At 50.5% G+C, this 21,996-nt stretch overlaps 2 protein-coding genes across 4 annotated transcripts in view; both read right to left on the reverse strand.

Annotated features, from left to right (window-relative positions):
* Positions 1 to 21,996, reverse strand: part of LOC144729029 (indian hedgehog protein-like) — a 119,898-nt gene that overhangs the window by 27,870 nt on the left and 70,032 nt on the right. The gene's annotated exons all lie outside the window — the stretch shown is intronic.
* The window catches only part of LOC144729224 (NXPE family member 4-like), a 35,658-nt gene continuing 14,875 nt past the window's right edge, over positions 1,214 to 21,996 (reverse strand). For all 3 annotated transcript variants that reach the window (XM_078609305.1, XM_078609304.1, XM_078609303.1), the window contains exons 3-6: positions 19,246 to 19,928; positions 13,445 to 13,503; positions 3,440 to 3,661; positions 1,214 to 1,759 (exon numbers count right to left, since the gene is read on the reverse strand). In XM_078609305.1, coding sequence (XP_078465431.1) covers positions 1,227 to 1,759; positions 3,440 to 3,661; positions 13,445 to 13,503; positions 19,246 to 19,928 — 1,497 coding nt within the window. In that variant the 3' untranslated portion in view covers positions 1,214 to 1,226. The remainder of the gene's footprint in view (positions 1,760 to 3,439; positions 3,662 to 13,444; positions 13,504 to 19,245; positions 19,929 to 21,996) is intronic.

Raw genomic sequence — 21,996 nt, forward strand, 5'->3', positions numbered from 1 at the left:
GAAACGGCTGTACGCCCTATGGACCTGACAACTCAATTTCCATGTACAAGAACACGGGATAAACCATAGGGTTTGACAGGGGTTCTTGCAGACGTTACGTTCCCTATTCCAGTATAAGAAAGACTACTTGTTTTGTATGTTTATTTCCATTAACATATTATTTCTCCAATTTAAATGTTACTTTAATTTGATTAAAATTAGGATTTGTGTATTATTCATGATGTAAGCACGCATTGTTTCGTTTATGCCGCATTAGCAGTGGCTGTAGGAGGTGCGACAGATGTGTTGGGTAGATGTTCGACATGTTCCTTTTTAAATGTTTTTGAAATAATATGTACGTTAAAATGTTGTTAAATATGATAAGCGGCTGTCATCGTAATTGAGATTTGGGCGGATTTCGTGCCCATGCAATTCAGCTGCGATGTTGTTGTGACATTGAGGGTGTCTCTGATCACTGTTGCAGATACACAATTTGCCCTTCTGAAGGGGACTCTTTAAAGGAAGTGTTTTACTGTTCCCCCCCCCCAACCTGTTCTCCCCGCCCCCCCTTGACCGGATTTCCAATGGCAGGAGACGGGACAGGGTGGACTGGCTACATACACAATCTGATTATTATTAATAAAGGTTTTGGGGTTATATTGCGTAAGTATGAATGTGTCATAACCCTCCATCACCCGACCCAGCCAGTAAGGTTCGTCACGTAAACAACGAGCCCATTAGTGTACTACTTCAGCCCACCGGTGGGCTAGAAAATAAATCCCAAATGCATCATAGAGGTTTTTGGGTCAGATCGTGATCTAACGAAAAACAACTCTATCATGGATAATATTGGTCGCGAGAGCATATGTGTTAAACTAAATGCCAAATATTTTTACAATCTGAATACAAAAATTTGGAATGCTTCACAAACCTTACTGGCAGTGCCGGGTGGTGGAGGGTTACGACACAACATTGATACCTATGCGATCTAACCCAAAAACCTTAATTATGAATAATATTGGTCACGAAAGCCTATATGTTAAACCGAATCTGCTTATTGTTGTTATTTTTAGTTTGTTGTCCTTCCCCGCACCTCCGACTAGCCACGGTTTGCTACGTACGGTGCAAAAGAAGTTCAACCAATACCCGCCATTCACCACGAATCACATTTCACCACACAAACACAATCAAACAGCCACGTCCTCTCGGGTAGCAGGGTAACGATATCACCGCGGCACGAGAAAAATCTAACAAATGTACGACAGAAACAGATCGACTTGACTCTTCACTATCGCCTTGCTGGGGTGGATTTGAGCCGAGTTAACCGATGCGGTCATATCCCACGCGTCGACAAAAGCCACGTCCGCACCGCGGAACGCGTCCAGGGTGATTTCATTCACCCTGAACGTGCTCCAGTTGTTGAATATCTCGAGGTTGTCGGCGTCGCGCGTGTTTGCCAACTTGACGATGACCCTGGTCTCGGGGCTTCTCCGCAGCAGCCTCCTAACGGCCCCGCCAATGTTCCGCATTCGCGTGCGGAAAACCTCCAGAGGGAAGGGGGTGAAGTGAGCCCCCAGGCTGATGCCCACTGCCACGCGGCTCCCGCCGGACATCCCGTCGATGCGACGGGCGATGTGCTGGACGTCTTCCTTGAGGGTGTATGACGCCGTGACCAATGGGTAGGCGTGGCAGAACCAAGCAAGCGTGATGTTGTTTCTCGCGTCGATTGCCAACTTCGGTTGGTTCCGTCCGGATTTGTAAAAGTCGACACGTTTCAAAGCTGCATAGGCACGGACACAGTGAATAACCTCAGCACGCTCCGCATATTAAGATTGCATCGCCACTACAGTAGATGTTCTGCAGTGCATCGATCAGGCATATGATGAAGATTCATTTGATTCACGTATTACTCTTTTGGCTATTTGAATTTTGCCAGTTAAGGCCCACCGAGCGATTTTGCTCCTAATCAGAAGTAACCTGGCCAAAAATTATAGCTCAACGAGGTTGCTTATACTGGTAGGAACCTCCTGGTTACACCAGCCCACAGAAGATTATTGTGTCCGTCCGTCCGTCGTGCAGGGAGGGGCTGCGTGGGGAGGGAGGGGCTGGGTGGGGAGGGGAGGGTGTGGAGGGGCTGGGTGGGTAGGGTGGGGCAGGTTGGGGAGGAGAGGGTGGGGAAGGGCTGGGTGGGGAGGGTGGGGAGGGGCTGGGTGGGGAGGGTGGGGAGGGGCTGGGTGGGGAGGGTGAGGCTGGGTGGGGGGTGGGAGGGGTGGGGCTGGTCACCCCGTGGTGCCCTTATAAAACTCAACGTTTAACCTACTCACGCCGGCTTGTGCCCGCCCTCACAGTCGGGCATATATGCGGAATACACCACGCCGCTGTTGACCCTGGCCATTGACCGAGCAACCCAACGTTCCTACCAGCTCCCTCCGCAGGAATGTGTTTAAGTGGAAATTTATAGCAGTAGCCAAAAACTCTGAACGCATGTTTCCAAAAGAGGAAGGAAAACCGGAGGACCCGGAGAAAAATCAACGTGACCATCAGGAAAATACGTAAACTCCAAATATACAGCAGGCGTCAGGGTTGGGATCGAACCCACGAACCTCCTGCATACCAGGCGAGAGAGTCAACATCTTGTATTGATGCTATCAGTAGTGATTATGATTCCCACAAACAGTGCATTTTCAGGACATTCAAACAGAGCTCCGTCATGATAGCCTCGCGCTCTAAGAACGGGGCGAATACCAAAATTTACAATTCTGGTAAATCGCCCAATGAAGTTAGTTTTAATCACCAGCGAAATGTCACGGTACTCCAATTGTAAATGTTTAAGTGGGTTTACTCTCCAACACATAACTGGTTAGTGCTGAACTAGTATATTACACTACATACCAGAGGTGGGACAAAGTCATTGTTATGCAAGTCCAAGTCGAGTCGCAAGTCATCAAATTCATGACTCGAGTCTGACTCGAGTCCAAGTCACATGACTCGAGTCCACATCTCATAGGTGGGACAAAGTCATTGTTATGCAAGTCCAAGTCGAGTCGCAAGTCATCAAATTCATGACTCGAGTCTGACTCGAGTCCAAGTCACATGACTCGAGTCCACACCTCTGCTACATACTACACTATACACTACACTGCTATACATTGCACTACACAATACAATAAACTACACACTACACTAATATAAACTACACTCTAATTATAAATGATGCAGTGGGGTTACTCTCCAACACACAACCGAGTTAGTGTTGAACTAGTAACTAATTGGCACCACGTTTTGCTTACGTGACAAACCTCCTTACCGATTGGCTGCTTCGGGGGTGGTGGCGACTGTGGTTCTAACGACACACACACTTCACAATCTAACCCCCCAGAAACAAACCAATTTTTATCGTGAATAACAACGGCGAAACGATGGCGATCGCCATCGGCGGTGCCCCCCGCCGCCCCTTTACCTGTGACGAACGTCTCCAGGTACTCCATATATTGCCTGATGGTGGAGTCTCCGAACAGGTACACCTCCCTGTGCCGCAGGCAGTCGGTGACCTTCGCTGGCGTGTCGAAGCTCCTCGCACTGCACACGGTGGACCGCCAAACACCCTGCAGGTAGAAGCCGCTGGGTCTCGGCGTGCCCAACCCGGGCGAACAAGTCTTCAGGGGCATTTCTTGCGGAGCTCCTGTCCCCCGGAAGGCAATCGTCAACCTGGTATGCAAGAGGTCGTGGGTTCAATCCTGGCCCTGACACGTGCTGCTTTATATTTGTAGTTTGCATGTGGCTAGGATATGTTAATTACCTCGCCTGGTATGCAAGAGGTCGTGGGTTCAATCCTGACCCTGAGACCTGCTGCTTTATATTTGTAGTTTGCATGTGGCTAGGAGATGTTAATTACCTCGCCTGGTATGCAAGAAGTCGTGGGTTCAATCCTGACCCTGACACCTGCTGCTTTATATTTGTAGTTTGCATGTGGCTAGGAGATGTCAATTACCTCGCCTGGTATGCGAGAGGTCGTGGGTTCAATCCTGACCTTGACACCTGCTGCTTTATATTTGTAGTTTGCATGTGGTTAGGATATGTTTATTACCTCGCCTGGTATGAAGGAGATAGTGGGTTCGATCACGACCCTAATGTCTGCTCCTGTATATTTGTAGTTTGCATCTGGCTAGATGTTAACTACCTTGCCTGGTATGCAGGAGGTCGTGGATTCGATCCCGACCTGACACCCGCTTTATACTTGTAGTTTTCACGTGGCTAGGAGATGATAATTACCTCACCTGGTATGCAGGAGGTAGTGGGTTCGATCCTGACCCTGATGCCTGCTGTTGTGTATTTGGAGTCAGTGTCTCTCTTATCACCATGGTGGCTAGCAGATGTTAACTACCTCGCCTGGTATGCAGGTCATGGGTTCGATCCTGACCCTGACACCTGCTGTATATTTGGAATCTGCCTCGCTCTCTCATCACCACGGTGGCTAGGTGATGTTAACTGCCTCGCCTGCTATACAGGAGGTCGTGTGCTCGGTCCCGACCCTGACGATGCCTGCTGCTGTATATTTCTAGTTTGCATGACTCTCTCTCTCATCATCATCACGTTGGCTAGGATATCTTAACTACCTCGCTTGGCACGCAAGGGATTGTGGGTTCGATCCCGACCTGACGCCTGCTGTAAGCTCGTAATTTTCTTGTGGCTAGGAGATGTTAATTACCTCGCCTGGCGCGCAGGGGATTGTGGGTTCTATCCCGACCATGACACCTGCTGTATATTTTGAGTTTTTGCCTCTCTCTCTCCTGGTGCATGCTGGGAGTGAGTAAACCGAGCGTGGCTGCTAGTGTGAGCTCCGAGAATATTTAGTTTTTCTTTGTTCAACCTAGTTTTTTCACATTCTAATTTTTCTACATCATTTTTCTATTCTGTACTAAAATATCGTTTTCATTTTAGTTTTTTCATTTGTTTTCCTTTGTAAGGCGTGCCCCATTTGGGGCAGGCCTGCTCAACTGGGGCACGCCTGTCTCCAAACTTGGCAAACAAAAAATGTGTGGGCCTGAGCAGGAGTCATGGCTTGAAGGTAGTTACCGAGCCAAAGCGTTTCTGTCGAGAACAGCATATTGGTAATTGGGATAGTTGTTGGTTTTCAGAATCTTAAATCACCATCCAGCATGATCAAAGTTATTGCTGTTTTTTTTAGTAGCGAGTCACCACTGATGGTGGAGCAGGGCTTTGAGCTCAATGGTGTTTGCTTCGCCTCTGTCTGCTCCGGCTGAAAAAAAAGTCTTGTCCAATTTAACCACCCATTTTCCAATGATGTGGACATTTTAATCTATATATTTCGTTACGGAAAAAAGTGTCTCTGAGATGAGAATGATTCCCCTGGGATGCAAGGTGTCAGAGCTGAGGTATGTGATGTTCTTCAGGAGGCAGGTCTTCACGATCCTCACATGGCCACAAAAAAACTCGAAACCTTCAGTTGAAATTCACCGTTGGTGAATGTAATTACACAGTCTTTGCCATGACTGACACTGTAAAGTGTTTTAGCTATGGGACTGTGGGTCACCTGGTCAGGGCCTGCCCTAAACTTGCGAGCTTGGGGCTGAGACAAGCCGTGCTTCTGAGGCTGATGCAGCAGCTGAGGAAACCGAGTGTGTGGGGATGCCTGCCTCTCTGAGGCTGAAGCTGGACCGGCGAGACGAGATAAGGTAGGGACATTGTCTCAGGATGAGACGGGAACAGTTATTGGGCCTGTAGCTGTGCCGGGCCAGGACTCACTGTCCACCTCCCTGCCTGATTTGAAGTCAGGAGGGGAGGATGTCATGACTGTGGGCATGGAAACTGTGGAGCGTGAGGTATGGCCGAAATGAGGGACGTGTGAAGAGGGCTGTTCTTGGCCTAGATGCTGTGGATGAGGCCCCTAAGCCCATGACTGCAATATCGGAGCCACAGCAGCTGGATTCGGTGCAGCCTCTCAGCCTCCCGGAGCAGTCCCTGTTTTAGGCCTCCTCCACTCGCTCCCTGTATAGGTCTCTTGACTCAGATCTTCGGAGTGATGGTGATGAGCCTCTAACCATGGATGCACCTCGGGTTCCAGGTCAGGGGAGATTGATTCGCGATTAATACACCTGTAGTGAGTTCAACTGAGTCGCAGAAGTGCTCTTGGAGGCAGCACATTTATTCAACACCAACACACGGGGTAACTGCCCCTTAACAGAATAACAACCTATGGTAGTGACCACCACGCTAACTACACTAATTATACCGTAACTAGCTACAACGGTAGAACGTAGGACGTAGACGAAGGTTTCTTCCAGATGAACAACAACGCCGGTCCCTCTGGGGGACCCGGCTTATATTCTCTGCGGCGTGGCTGGCTCCGCCCTTGGCCACGACCACCTCCCAGAATCCTCGAGCAGGATCTGGACCCGGACCACGTGACCACCCCTAGCCCCCACTTGGCGCCCCCCTGTAGACTTAACCGGTCACGTGTCCTCTTGGGTCAACCAGGGTGCCATGGCCTTTAGTAACCCTGGTACACCCACACCTTATCCTGTAGGGTTGGCACTGCACGCCAAGCGTGGTGCCACCTAGCACTATCAACCAGCGCTCACCAAGCCCCTCTAGGGCCGGTACTACACCCACATCATAGTGGTGTCTGCGATGTCGTTACATCGCAAGCCGTGCCTTTCTAGGGCCGCCACAGCACAGTGACATCCCGCGATGTCACTACATCACCCCTCCCTTCGTAGCACTAAGCTGTCCCGGCTGTCAACTCCCCCTTCAAAACGGACAGAACAAACAAACAGACAACCCCTATGTGTGCATCAACAAATACCCAAACACCTCTATACAATATATACATAATCTACAAATATACAGTAACTAACGGGGGAAAGGGACAGAAATACAGAACAACAATAAGCAAAAACAAGGGAAGAGAGAGAGAGAAAAATAATAAAATGCAGTTAAACGCGAAATCCCCAGGACCCGCTCCATCACCAGCATCTCCCACCCTCACCATGTAACAACACCCGCAAGCACAATAATGGGTAGGTTCAGCTAATAACCAATACCGCATGCCGAGTGCAACAACCAACTGACGGTGTAGGAGCATGTGTGTATGGGGATCACAAAAACCGAATAGGCAGGGCCTACAGGGGAGGTGGGCTCTCTCTATGGAGGTCCTGGGGGGAATTTGAAAATGTCCCGTCGAACCCGGCTCCTCACAAAGAGCAGTCGTCCAGGCAGATGGGCTCTCCTCTCCTGAATCCAGTGGAGACAGTGCAGGTGGCGGGTTGGGGTACATTAAACATGTGGCACCTTCGGGTATAGTGGAGGATGGTGAGGCGGGGGAGGCGTCGTCGCGGTACTCGGCAGCCCGACGAGACGTGTCCTGGCAGGCCTCAGTTGCAGCACACGACGAACCCTCTCCCAGGACGAGGAGAGGTCTTCCGCCGTCGTTGTTGTTCATCTCGTCCCCCCACGAGCTTCCGCCTTGAGTTGAAGCACAGGCTTGGATGGGCTCCACATCTTCGGGTGTATCCCGTGCCTCACAAGGTGCGGTACACGCCGCAAACCCCTTATGCCATTGCAAGAGCAGGTGCGCCTGGATGCATCTTACAACCTTGAGAGAAGACAAGTTGTCTTCATCGACAGCCGGCAGGATGATGTTGAGGTCCTTTGTCAACGTCAGTAATCTCTCGAGGACCAGCGAATCGAATTTGTCGTGGTCCATCTTCAAGAAAGCAGCCTTTGCTAGTGCAAATAGTGCGCTATGGAAGGTGAGGGGCGTCTCGGCCTCCCCACTCCTCTACGCAATGAACTTATGGCGCACATTTGACGGTGGTTCGTAGATTGCGGCCATTTGCGCAAAGGCGTGATGTAACGTGGCCCTCTCCGACGGCGGGATGGTGACAAACGCCGCCAACGTGTCGTCATCAGGAGCGGCGGGCAGCCCTCTCAGCGCCTCCATCTCTGTCCACCCCGCCACCTAGTCCTCTCCGGCGGCTGTAAATTATTTAACAAAGGGCAGTCGTCGACTGAAAGATGGAATGTGCACAGGCGAGTTCAATGCAGTCTCAGATTTGGCGGGCTCTTCGCTCCGCTCTGTTATCAAAATGGTGGCCACTTGCGCGCGCTGCGCCACGGAGGTTCCCCGTTGGCGGGAAATGGCAACGGTATGTTCAGTCCCGTGTGGCTCTGTTGCCCTCTCCTCCATCGCTGGCTCTTTGCGGTGGAGCTCCGTGACGATCGACGCCGCGGCTTGGAGTTCTGCGAGGTGGGAGTGGGCTGTGCGGCGCTCCCTCTGACGGCGGTGAGCTGTCACTTGGATGGTCTAGGCGATGCTCCGCCTACGACGCCTCACTCCCTTTCTCCGGGGTCGCCATCCCCGGGGCTGTTTGAGGGATAACTTCGTCGTCCTCGTGGTATGTAGTCTGCTTTGCGGAAAGATAACCTAACTCGGCTAGATAAATAAAAAAATAACGTTTGGCCACTTCCGACACAAGTTGTAGTGAGTTCAACTGAGTCGCAGACGTACTCTTGAAGGCACCACATTTATTAACACCAACACCAACACACGGGGTAACTGCCCCTTAACAGAATAACAACCTATGGTGGTGACCACCAGGCTAACTACACTAATTACAATATAAATAGCTACAACGGACCGGACCACAACTCAGGTCCAGGTTCACGTGTTGGAGACTTGGTAGAACGTAGACGAAGGTTTCTTCCAGATGAGAAACAACGCCAGTCCCTCTGGAAAACTCGACCGGGTGAGCCATGAGTACCTGGATAAACTCCTAACGTCACTCGGCTTCAGCCAGGCATTCATCTCGCACATTAGGCTCCTGTACATGGACACATCCAGCCTCATGAAGATAAACCAGTGGTTTGTCACCCCTTTCCCTGTGATGAGGCGGGGTCAAACAGGGATGCCCCCTCTCGGGGCTGCTGTACACCCTGATCATTAAGCTGCTCCTATGCCACCTGAGACAAAATCTGTCTGGCCTCAGTGTCCCAGGACCTGAGAACGCGGTTGTCAGGCTCTCAGCCTTCACAGACGGCATATGTGTCATGCTCAACAACACACATGACGTCTCCGCGCTTTTCAAGGCGGTTGTAGTGTACGAGAAGGCTGCAGTGTATGAGAAGGCCTCCTCCACCAGGGTCAATTGGGCCAAGTGCGAGGCCCTGTGTTTGGGGTCGCGATGCGGTATACGCTCTGTGCTCCTCCCAGGAGGCTGACGCAGTCAAGTACCTAGGGGCTACTTGAGGAAACCACGCATAGCTCTGAACATCTGGACTGAGCTGACCGACAAAATTGAGGCCAAATTACTGGCATGGGCACGCCTCACTCCGCAGATGTTCTTTAGGGGCCGAGTGCTCGTCGCTACCAACCTGGCAGCATCCGTGCTGTGACACAAGACCAAGGCCCTCCAGCCTCCTGTCGGGCTACTCACTCGAGTGAACCGCTCACTCACGCACTTCATCTGGCATGGAAAGTACTGGCTCAAGTCGGGAGTTCTCTGTCTGCCGGTGGGTGAGGGTGGCCATGGTCTTGTGGACTTCGCTGCCAGGGTCATGAGCTTCAGGCTCATGGCCGTGAGGCGGCTGCTGTATGATTGGGTGGAGCTACCCTGGAAGTTGCCGGCACTCACCCTGCTGAGAAATGCAGGGGGTATCTAGAGTACAGAAAGGAGCTCTTCCTATTGGACCTGAGCCTGGTCGACTACACGAGGCTGCCAGGTTATTGCCAGGTTATTATCAAAGCCTTTTGGACGCATGTCAGTTTTGAGTGGAGCAGAATGCTCGCGCACTATGACCTCACACATTTCCTGAACGAGCCCTTGTTCTGCAACGGCCTCTTCCAGGGGATCAGAGGAGAGAGGACTCTGGCTCTACACTTCACATCAGTAGGGCTGTGGAAAGTCTTCGACCTCGTGTAGGGCCACCAGTCGAAGTCCGCAGCACCACGGGATTCCGCTCCATGCTCGCTAGGGAGAAACTGCTGCGAGATGTGCTCAGCGCCATGCAGGAGCTGCGCCTGAAGCTGGAGGCGCCGGAGGACAGTTGCAGCCCCCCCCCCCCCTCCTCCTCCTTCCCAGAGTTGCACTTCTCCTGCATGCAGCCCCCTGACCACAGCGACTCCGGGAAGCTACTGAAGCTCTGAGGCTGCAGGAACATGCCCCTGAAGAGCGCCCCAAAGAATGTGCTCAACATGTGCTGTGTCAAGGCACTGCATTCTCGGAACCTGGCCATCCTACTGGAAACAAAATGGAGAGATAATTTTTCCCCCCTCATTGTGGCTGCCCCCCAGTGGAAACAAATGTTCAAGTCTGCCGTAGCCAAACACTGCGGTAATCTCCAGTGGGGATTGGCATACTGGACGTTGTCATCGGCCGTGTGGCTCAGCCGAATCTCCCTGGGGGTAGCAAACTTGTGCACTTTCTGCGGTTCCAGGGGGGGGTCTGCCCCACCAGTACTTACACTGTCAGCAGCTCAACCCAGTGTTCCACCATTTAGGGACGATTTTCAGGAGAGTGGGGGTGCCCTTCTACAACAGCAGCTTCATATATTGGGTGCCTTACCTGGCTAACAAGTGCCACCATCTCGCCAATCCATCTGCGCCCAAGCGAAGATGGCGGTGTACAAGACGAGGAAAAAGATGCTCCAGGCAACACTGATGGCTGCTCTGTGGTGCCAGTGTTCAGGGGCCTGCTCAATGCGTGGCTCCGGTGATGCGAGCATCTTCTTCGAATGCTTGAGGGCCGTAAAAGTCCTCTGTACCGGCGTAAACGGCACCGTACTTTTCACCTTCGAACGCACTCGGTCGTCGGGCGTGGCATGCACGATGACCACCATGTGACGTTTTTGTGTTATGCAGGGAATGTCCAGTGCCACGTGCTGCAGCGCGTGCTTTTTATTGTGTTGGGTTATTTGTTGCTGGTGACTGTGTTTCGAATCGAAACCGGCTCCAGTGCTGTTGCTGCTGACAACAATAAACGAGGTTTAAAAGTCAGTCTCTTCTCTCTCACCTCTCACTCACCTATGTATCTCTCCTCTCTCTCTCTGACCTGTTTCTCGCTCACTCACCTCTCTCACTCTCACCTCTTGCTATCACTCACCTCTCTCACCTCTCTCTCTCGCTCTCTCACTCAACTCTCTCTCTCTCACCTGTCTCTCACTCTCTCTCTCACCCCCACCCCGCCACCTCCACTTCTGCCTCCTGGCGTTAAACGTGAACACACGTGGGTGTCTTTGGGGTAATGCTGATTTCGCATCATGGAATTGGGATGGGTGTCTTGGAGAGTGGTGGAGAGGCTGAAGAAGTGGATGCCACTTCTCACACTACTCTCCTTTAGAGGGCCGAGTGTTAATCAGAAACACACTCGTGGCCTCCACTTCGTGGCATTGGCTCGTGTGTTGGAGCCCTCACACTCGTTACTATACTCAGTGCAGACCCTGGCAGTTTACTTCTTCTGGGATAGTCTGCATTGACTCAGGAAAGGCGGTGCTGCATCTCCCGCTGAGTGGGGGTGGGAAGGGAGATGGTATACCTGGCCAGCAGGGTAGCTGCCTTCAGGCTAAAACTATTGCACAGGCTCCAGTATGCAGAACAGTCCCCTCTATTGAAGGGCGTTCTGCTCTTTTTATTTTCCAAAATGATGGTGGCAGTCTGCGTCACGACTTCCAGTGGCTTTTAATTGACATGGGGAAGATAGACGGTAGGGGGGGGGGGGGCTATCGCCATTTTATAAAAGTAGTTTTAATGTATGGTGATTGCTGCGGCTTGAGTGAAATGGAGGGAGTTGTAATGGCATTGTAGCGGAGCCTCTGTTACTTAACCACCATATCCAGGGTGGAATCTTTTAACTTGAGCGACTTGGTTTCGAGTTTTTTGGACGATGGAATCGCCAAGGTTAAAGACCCGCTCAACTAAAATAATTAAATGTGGGAATCTGCAGAGTGCCCGATGCCGCTTTTGAAGCTACACTCCGTACGGTTCGTGGAGAGACTCTCTGCAAAAATCTAGTCAGTCTTACCGTAACAAGGCGTGGCAGTCATGGAAAAATTGATTGATGACCGCAACATTCCCATGCTAGTTGTAGGTCCAGCGATCTGTAGGACTCAGAGAACTGGAAACAAACTCTTGCGGTTTAGCCGTCTTCTACGTCAAATTGTTTTAAAGACGCCACAAAAGTCGAGCTCTGACTATTGCACGTCAAGGTTTACAGCTTTGAACCTTTACAAGAATTGTGTGGCACGGAATAGAGGGAGCATCTCCCTCTGCCAGAGACTCGCTTCCCGGCATGGAGGGCCGTGTATAAGGTATCCACACTCAAGAGGGTTGGGGATTTGCAGTGGAGAGTGGCGCATGGCATTGCTACATTCGGTTTGCTATTTAAACACATCGACGAGGAGGCGTGCAAGCTTTGCCCATGTTGTGACAGCAGGGAAACCGTGTCTCACGTATAAGAACAGGTTTTACCCTTTCTGTAAATAAAACAAAGGGTGTTAAAATGATAACACACCAAACAAAAACCTATTGAACATGCAACACAAAGTTTTTCAAATATATGAATCGGTTTTACTCTTTGTAGCAATAAAACAGGGGGTGTTAAGATCTTAAAACACCAAACAGAGACCTGTTGCAAAGAATCAGGTTACTGCATTAACCACATGTGGTAGTTGTGGCGAACATGCGATGTTTTTTTCGTATGCATATTCACCACAAGTACCGTGTGTGGTCAATTATGTACATGATTACTTGCAGAAGGTTCCTGTTTGGTGTTTTGACGTCTTAGCACCCCCCGTTTTATTGGCAGAAAGGGTTAAACCTATTCTTATATGTTGATACTGGCAAGGGAGGTCCCATAACATGTCTCACGTGGTTTGCCCACTGTCCAAGGCTCACCCTCCTGTTTGTAAAATTACACGCAATCCTCAGCAAGATGTCCCTACTAGTTTTCTACATATCTCTGTTAATTTTGGGATAAAAAATTTTTCCCGCCACGACAGCAAGAAAGGGCTGCTCGGCCAATTATTTACTGGGACAAGCCAAGTTGGCAATTTTAAAGAGAACAAGTTGGCAGGTTCCGAGTGCGCGAACACCACTTTCCGTCTGTTGGCGAGCACGGGGATGTAGGTTGCGTTTTGGTTCTTATAAAATGATGAATGATCTGGGCAAGGGTGGTGCGCTGACGAAGCGCTGTGTGAAGTCTGCATTGGCGACTTAATTTTTAACTTTTGATGCGATTTGTGTGCGATGTCGTCTGTGACGCATTTTTACTTACGTGGAAATTTCCCATTCTGGATAAAAGAATAACAAAGTGCCAAAAAAGTCGACTCTCTCGATGCAGCAGTCAAGTTCCACATGCGATTCGCCGATAACCAAAACCGCGGAGAGCAAATTTCGTGAATAACCAGATGATTACTGTACTTTTGATGATCGCAATATCACACATCTTACCTTTATACTGCGTAGCTTGCACCTTGTATTTGATGTTTATAGGAACAAGGTTATTCCCACTGTAACGACATTTTAATAAGATGATTATTTCAGGTCAATAATCCGCACGCGCAATGCAACATTACTTGCAAAATACTACTCCCCCCGTGGTCACCGTGAAACCAATGGCGAGTGGCAGCATGTAACTTTATAACTTCGTTTTTTTTTTGCGCACGCCTGCTGATGTGGATGCAGAGCAACCAACTACGATTTCACATTCAGGTGGATGGGTGTGAGTGGGTGTGGGCGAGTGTGGAGGGTGTAGATGGGTGTGGGTGGGTGTGAGTGGGTGTGACTGAATGTGGGTGAGTGTGGGTGAGTGTAGGTTGTCTGGCAAAAACAACCCCCTACCTCCTCGTGGTGCCGGACGGCAACGCTGTGGTGGGCAGTGCCGTGGGGGGAGGGCCAATTTAGATTGGCCATTCCCCTCATGGCGTTTGGAACGACCACAGCGGCTATATGGAGTGCTAGGGGCTGGTAACCCCTCCACCTTTAATTAATTACCACAAACCGTGTTTAAAATATATAATTAATAAGCTTGTGCCGGAGGCCCCGGAGGGACAGGCGTCTATGACGTCTCCTGGCCAAACACCATTTGGCGGAGCCAGGAGATTGAATATTTACCCTGGGGGCTCCTTCAGAAACAACAAAAAACCAATGAGGATGGCCACGTGGAATGTTCGAACGCTCACTGTGGAGAAGAGGCTACCACTCTTCTGTCAGGAGCTGGACTGGTACATCCCGGATCTATGTGGCATTCAGGAGGTCTGGTGGACTGGCTCTGGCTCCTGCCACCACGAGGGGTGGACAGTTCCCTACTCGGGGCAGGAGACCACCAAACAACAGGGAGTGGCTCTTCTTCTGAACAAAATAATTACTACTTTGGGCTCGCCTTCCCATCAACTGGAGGCAAGGAGTTGTGGTCGTGGTTACTTATTCCCCCACCGAAGACGAACATCCGTGTAGAGATGCAGGAAAGGCCGATTAGTCAGATGGCTTCTAATACCTCCTGTCACAGGTGTTAGCCAAAGTGGCCCCTGGGGATAGTCATCCAGTTGGGCGACTTCAATGGCCAAGTTGGTCATGATGCTGTTCTTGAGTGATTGGAAGAAATGGGCCAGATCAGCTCAATAACAATGGTAGGAGGCTGCTATATTTTTGTGCAGCCCATGTGCTTGTAATTACCAACACGCTGTTCCGGCATCGGCACATTCACACAACATCATGGATGCATGCCGGGTCCAAGCAAGAACATCTGCTGGACCACGTAGTGATGGAACGGCGGATACGGGCCAATGTCCTTGACACCAGGACCTACTGTGGAGCTGATATGCCCACTGACCATCGACTTGTCATCTGTGGTGGGTGTACACCCAGGACCCCATTCAAACCAAAGGTGGCCTGGTCTCAGCTAGCTGATGAAAGTTGCAAGCGAGAATTTCATAATCACTTGCGGCTGGGATTGGCATTATCCCCCACTCCTCCTGATGTCGAGGGGAAATTGGCGAGGTTTAGGACTGTGGCTCATGCTGCTGCAATGGCTGCTTTTGGTGCACAGTTCAGACCTCCCCATAGACCCTGGTTGACAAAGGAGGTGTTCAGGCTGGCTGAGAAAAAGCGACATGCCCACTCTCATCGTCTACAGCATCCCATGTCAGAGAATGAGGAGGCTTACCGCAGCCTTCGCTCGGTGGTTCGAAGAGCCGTGAGGCGCTGCAAGGATGGGTGGTGGTGGCAGGTTGCTGAGGAGATGGAGTCTGCCTCAAATCGCTATTTAAATCCATCAAACAAATAACCTGCAGGGACATACTGTACTTACTACCATCATTAGGGGAAAACGGTGATCCAATCTCCAACCCCCAGGAACAGGTTTGCAGATTTGCTGAGCATTTCTGTGAAGTCCTGGGGGAGGGGAAATCCCTTGGCATGGAAAACATCGTGGGACAAAGTGGGAATGACCCTGCTGAGGCTGCAGTGTCTCAAATATTGGAAGAAGTCACCCCCTGTGAGTGGCTGGCTGAAGTGCATCTGTTGAGGAAGTATTAAAGGCGATCCAGAGTATGAGACCAGGAAAGGCACCGGGCAGAGATGATCTCCCAAGCGAAATGCTGAGGGAGGGTGGCATTTGGGCAGACTGCCCTACATGACATTATAACTCTGGTGGTCCCCCTCTTTAAGAAGGGGGACCGCACAGACTGTAACAACTACAGGGGCATCTCACTCCTCAGTGTTCTGGAAAAGGTCCTGGCAAGGATTATTCAACATCGCCTTGCTAGATACGTTGAGGAGAGGCTTGCGTAGCCCCAATGTGGTTTCAGGAAAGGGCGGTCCTGGACAGATGCCATATTTTCTGGCCGTCTGCTACAGCAGACATATAAAGAATTCCGACAAAATCTACATCTTCTGCTTTATTGACCTGGACAAGGCCTATGATACCATCAGTAGGCTTGGGCTCTGGGTTATTCTTCATGCTGATGGAGCCCGTGACCCTCTGCTCATAATCATTAAGGACCTTCATGATGGTGAGCGGACCCGGGTAAAACTACGTGGCCGGGAGTCGGAGCCATTCCCTGTTCACCTTGGGGTGTGACAGGGATGTCCTCTGGCTCCCACATTACTTAACATATTTTTTACCACGTAGTTCATGAGGCCTTAGATGGCTGTACTGGAGAAATTCCAATCTCGTACATATACAATGGGAGGCTGATCGATGCCTTGGTGCAGTCAAGCGATGGCTCCCTATTGGTCAACCATGTTACGTATGCCGATGATCTGGTAATTGCCGCTCACTCAGAAGAGGAGTTGGAGGTGCTGCTGCTGAACCTGGAGCGAGCCGCTAATAGGTGGGGCCTTACCATCAGCCCCACCAAAACTAAATACCTGCCTGGGTATTTTGTACCATCGGACACTCCACCCTCACAACTTCCGATTGGTGATAGGGCAGTTGTTGAGATAGTGGAGAGTGTTCCATACCTGGGCAGTGTGCTCATGACTGACTCCGGTTTGACAGCAGAGGTCTCACTCCGAATCAGTCGAGCGGCATTATGTTTTCATCGGTTGTGTAACGCTGTGCGGAAGCTACCTGGTCTGTCGCTCCACAAGAAGCTTCAGGTCTTCCTCGGCCACGGTCATTCCCCCCCTTCTCTATGCTTGCGAAACGTGGACCTCCCTAACGGAACATCTTCACCAGTGAGAAACATTTAGGCTGGCCTACCTAAATGGGCGCGGTACGGGCTAGAGATGAAATGGAGTGATGTGGTACAGGAGGATGTGGAGCTGAGTGGACTTGCCGATGACTGGTACCAGCGGTGTCAAGATCGGCCTCTGTGGAGCAGGTTCATGAAGGACACTACCGGGCAGTTGGAGGCAATCGCCCTCCAACAACAACGGAGAATGGAGGAGCGATGCTCACAACAACGAGCGGAGTGCCGGGTGGCTAAAGCACAGCAAGTTGGCACAGGTGGGAGCACAGGTGGTGCATCAGCCAGTCATCTCAGTCAGTCGACCCGTGGCACTTGGGTCTGCCCCGTGACCACCTGCCAGCGGGCGTTCGACACTACACGTTGCCTTGTGCCAGGCACATAGCCTGGCACAAGCGTCGTGGTGACGTCACCGCCACTTAGTGTTGAATGGCGGTTGTTGTGTGGGTGAAGGAGTGTGAGTGTGTTGGTCTTCTTCTTTCGTACGCCTGCTGATGTAGATGCAGATCAACCAACCACAATTTCACATTCAGGTGGTAGAGCCAGATAAGCCACATCAGGAGCAGCGGAGTGGTGGTATCGCTGTGATGATGTCTCCTCCATTGTATTTGTGAATTGGGGCATTGCGTGGTTACACGGTTTCTCATGGTCTCTGTTCTGGATGACCACAGTCACGACTACTACCGCAGAAGTTTATATTTGTGCATCAGGATATCCGCATCTCCCGCTGCTCTGATTTTTGCGGTGGATGCTGCTAAGAGTGAGACCGCGAACAGCTTCGTGTGAACACCAAAACCCCCAGAGGGGATCCCTCTGCATTGGCTCGTTCACAATAACGCGGTGTTTGTGAGTTCTGTTGAACTCCACCCGACTTCCCAAGCTTCATCGGGTGTAAGAGCAACGGGCTCTAACAGGAGGCCTTGCATGACTTCACGCGATGACCAGGGGGAACGTTGTCGATGTGCTGATGAATTGGAAAGTTGGCTGTTCTCCTCGTATTCACAGGGACTTGGCCTGAGAGTTTTTTCTACAGTTTTGAAATTGGTCTTCACGATAATCGGACATTTTCTCCCTCCAATCAGGTCTCCCACCAATCCCCTGTGTCCTTGTTTTGTATGGTGGCGGTGGCTCCGTTCCATGCCCAATTTTATTTATTAATCGATGAGTATGTGTGTGTGTTCACGGGTCGTGTCCCCCCACCTAAACTCAGGATTGCATTCCAGTGACATGGTGGGCTTGGGATATCCGGTAAACTTCACGAGAAGAAATAGTGGTCTACGCTGGCCTACGATGGAGGATAGTCTATGAATGGATGATGGTCTACGATTATCTATGTAGGTCTAAGATGGTCTACAATGAATGATGTTCTATGAAGAATGATGGTCTATGATAGTCTATGATGGTCAACGATGATCTATGATTAATGGCGGTCTACGATGGTTTACGATGGATGGTGGTCTATAATAAGTGATGGTCTTCGATGGATGATGGTCTATGATGAATGTTGGTCTACGATAATCTGCGATGGTCTATAATGGTCTACGATGATCTATGATTAATGGCGGTCTATGATGGTCTACGATGAATGGTGGTTTACAACAGTCTACGGTGGTCTATGATAGTTTACGATTGTCTATGTTGGTCTATATTGAATGGTCGTCTACGATCATCTACCATTGCCTACAATAGTATACTGACATTCGAGGTATAATAACGAGGATTTACACACAGCTCTCTCATTGACATGCCAATTTCTCTGCTCCAGCAGACCCACCTCTCTCTCTGCCCCCCCCTCTCTATTTAAGGCCACGACACAGATGCATTTGGTCTCTGTGTGTGTATGTTATGTTTGTCTCTCTGTGTGTCTCTGTGTTGTCTCTTTGTGCTCGTGTATCTGTATGTGTGTTTCCGTGTCTGTGTTTTATCTTTCTCTCAAATTTAGTTCTATCTGATGACGACTGCTTGTGTTGCAATCTATTATTTAAATTCTTTTCTTTCTACGTGACTTTACCGCAAGAACCAAAGAGTAATTCCTGCAGTCACAAAAGCTTCAAATCAAGTGTTTGCTTACTGTATACATACAGAGCAACCTTACTATGTATATATAGTAAAACCTTCCTGTAGATAGAGATAGGGTGCTTAAAAAAAATAAACACTTACATGGGACTATCGTTTTTAATGGGAAAAGAACGGATAATACACGTGCCTGGAATCTTCTCCAGGTGGTCTTGAGAGCCTGGAGGCACATTTCACGTGGTGTTGTTGCAAATTGTCAGAAGTGTCCATTTTTTTGAAGCACCCTGTATATACATTCTGGGACATTACTGTAGCTCGTCGTCGACTGCGCACAGAACCCGCTCTCTAAATGTGCATGCATCCTGCGTTGTAATGGACGACGCGTTTCTGCGTCGTGAGAAAAGTCTCCCCCCCCGGCATGGGGGAAGAAAAACGACTGGATGAAGTGAGTTTGCCGAGTAGCCATAACAAGTCAACTCTTGTTCGTAGCGGGTTTCACGAAGGGTGGCCACCAGATGTTGTCGAGAACCGAAGTCTCTCGCTCACCTCGAGAAGAGCTGGCACTCCTCACTCGTGAACATGCGCGCGTACTTGGTGTACGACACGTAGCCCCGGAGGGCACTGCAGGGCATCCCCCTCGGCCTCGCGCACCGCCACGCCTCGCCGCGCTCTGCGTCGCCGAAGTCGCAGAGCCTGCCACCTGCCGTCGCGTTCAGGGACACGTGGCAGGCAGACCGCTCCTCGCGTCGGCCGGACACTAACGAGCCCCAGAAACCGATCTTGTCAGGCACGGCCTCGCGCACCCTCTCCAGCGCCGCGACCGCCTTGCTCGAGTGGACGAGCACCACCTCGGCGTGGCTCTCGCCTGGCCATGAGATGCGGAAGGCCACGAGGTATGTGCCATCGCCGTGATCGGTCACCGTGCCGGAGGCGGCCGCGCCGAGCCGCACGTTTGAGAGCCTGGTGAGCAGGAAGTCCCCGCCATGGTGCTTGGGACGCCTGGCAAAGTCTCGCATCTTGACTTCGACGAGCAGCGTGTCACCCACGCTGAGCCGTCGCGTCCTGTTGCCATTCATAACCCTGGCAATGCTGTTGGAGGCTGATGAGACGAAGGTCATGTCCGCGATTGGGCGAGCAATGACCTTCGGTTTATTTTTAAACATCATCTCGTATAAATTTGCATGACAGGAGTAGACCACGGGCATGCCCTCGTCAATCTTTAACAACATCTGCAATAGAAGATGTTTTTTTACGTCAATTAATTTGGAAAAGCAATAGCAAAATAGCACCCCCTCCACATCCCCCCACCCCCTATTCTTGCAAAATTCCTCCCCAATTTCAGGTCTGGTGTTCGGACGCATGATAATCAGAGTAGGCGTATATCCCGACCAGAGACCACTGAGATAAGAATTTGACTTTCAAGGGCTACTCGGGCCGGCAGACAAAGCGTTCCACAATTACGGCTTGTAAAAAAAACGAACAACAATAATAAATATCATGTTATAAAAATAGGTTTTACCCTTTCTGGCAAATAAACAGGTGTTAAGATATTAAAACACCAAACTGAAACCTTTTGCAAGGAATATGCAAAAAAATGCTTTGGTAGTATATGCATTCTTTGAAACTGATTGGTTCATACCAGAGACAGCTTTCCTTATAGCCTAGTCTCAAACAGTGTTAGACCAGAGGACGCCAAAAGGCGAACAGCACAAAGACAATGCCACTATCAGGACATTGAGAGCTCGGAGTGAGCAGCTACATCATGGGACATCTCTAGCCAGTATCAACATATAAGAATAGGTTTAACCCTTTCTGGCAATATAACTAACACTGTTTGAGACTACGAACACCCGCACCTTCTTGCAAACGAACACACCCGCACTACACGAATACCTATACAGGAGTTGTGTTAAGATGTTCAAACACCAAATATAAAACTTTTGTAAGGAATTAAGTTATTGCATTAACCACACACAGTACTTGTGGTGAACATGCAAACAAAGTGGCTCTGATCATATATGGCATTGTCTTTGAAACTGTTGGCGTACACCAAAGACAGCAGTCTTCTTTAGGGCCTAATCTCACCACCAGTGTCAGTATACGAGAATAATATACTATTACTTATGTAGTGATATTGCGGATGTTACTGTGGAATTCCGGCCCGAGAGAGGCACGACGTATGGTGTATTGACATCGCCGGCACCACTCACATGTGGGTGCAGTATCGGCCCTGGAGGGGCTCGGAGAGCTCTGACTGACAGCCTTGGATAGCACCACGCTCTGCGTGCAGTGCCGACCCCTACAGGATAGGGTGTGAGAGTGCCGGCCATGGGAATGGGGTTACTAAGGACCATGGCACTCTGGTTGACCCCAAAGGACACGTGACCGGTAAAGTCTACACAGGGCCCCCAGGTGGGGGCTAGGGGTGGTCACGTGTCAGGTCTGAGGTCCTGCTCGAGGATTCTCGAAGGTGGTCATGGCCAGGGGCGGAGCCAGCCACGCCGCAGAGGATAAAAGCCGGGTCCCCCAGAGGGACCAGCTGCTGTTGTTCATCCAGAAGAATCTACGTTCAACACGTGGACCTGTACCCAAGCTGTGGTCCGGTCCGTTGTAGCTAGTTACCATGCAGTTAGCCTGGTGGTCCACCACCATAGATTGTTGTCATGTTAAGGGGTAGTTACCCCGAGTGTTGATATTAATAAATGTGTTGCCTCCAAAGTGTACGTCTGCGACTCAGTTGAATCCACTTCACTTATGTAGTCTATAAGTCTTTCATAATCATGTAACAACTTTATGCATTGTCTTTGAAACTTATTGGCCTACACACGAGACAACAGCCTTCTTTAGGGCATAGTCTCACCAGCAGTGTCAAACTAGAGAACGCCAAAAGGCGAAGAGTACAAAGAGGACATAGGTGTGGACCAGTGCCATGACATAAAGACCTTATACCCTGTGGACAAATAGCAGGGCCAGATTCTTTCTTCACGTGTACCAATGTAATGTGAGCGTAAATGGGGTTTGCTGCTGGGCTCTGGCCCAATCACACGGCCCGGGGTATTGGAGGGCCGAGCCCAGTATGGGGGGCGTGTGGGAGGGGCCGCCGTTCACCTCGGGTACAATTGGAAGCGAAGTGAATGGGGGTGGAGCCAGCAGGGCAGTATGGAAAGGCCGGATCTGATGATCCGGAAGGGGAGGAGTCAGGATCACGTGAAAAACAGGATATAGGGGGGAGCCCGGAAGGGATCGGGGTCAGTTGTTCGAGTGAAGAAGTGGGACCACGTTGGGTGGCCGCCGCGC

This window comes from Lampetra planeri, chromosome 31, assembly GCF_965212315.1.
Source record: "Lampetra planeri chromosome 31, kcLamPlan1.2.h2, whole genome shotgun sequence".
Classification (NCBI taxonomy): Eukaryota; Metazoa; Chordata; class Hyperoartia; order Petromyzontiformes; family Petromyzontidae; genus Lampetra; species Lampetra planeri.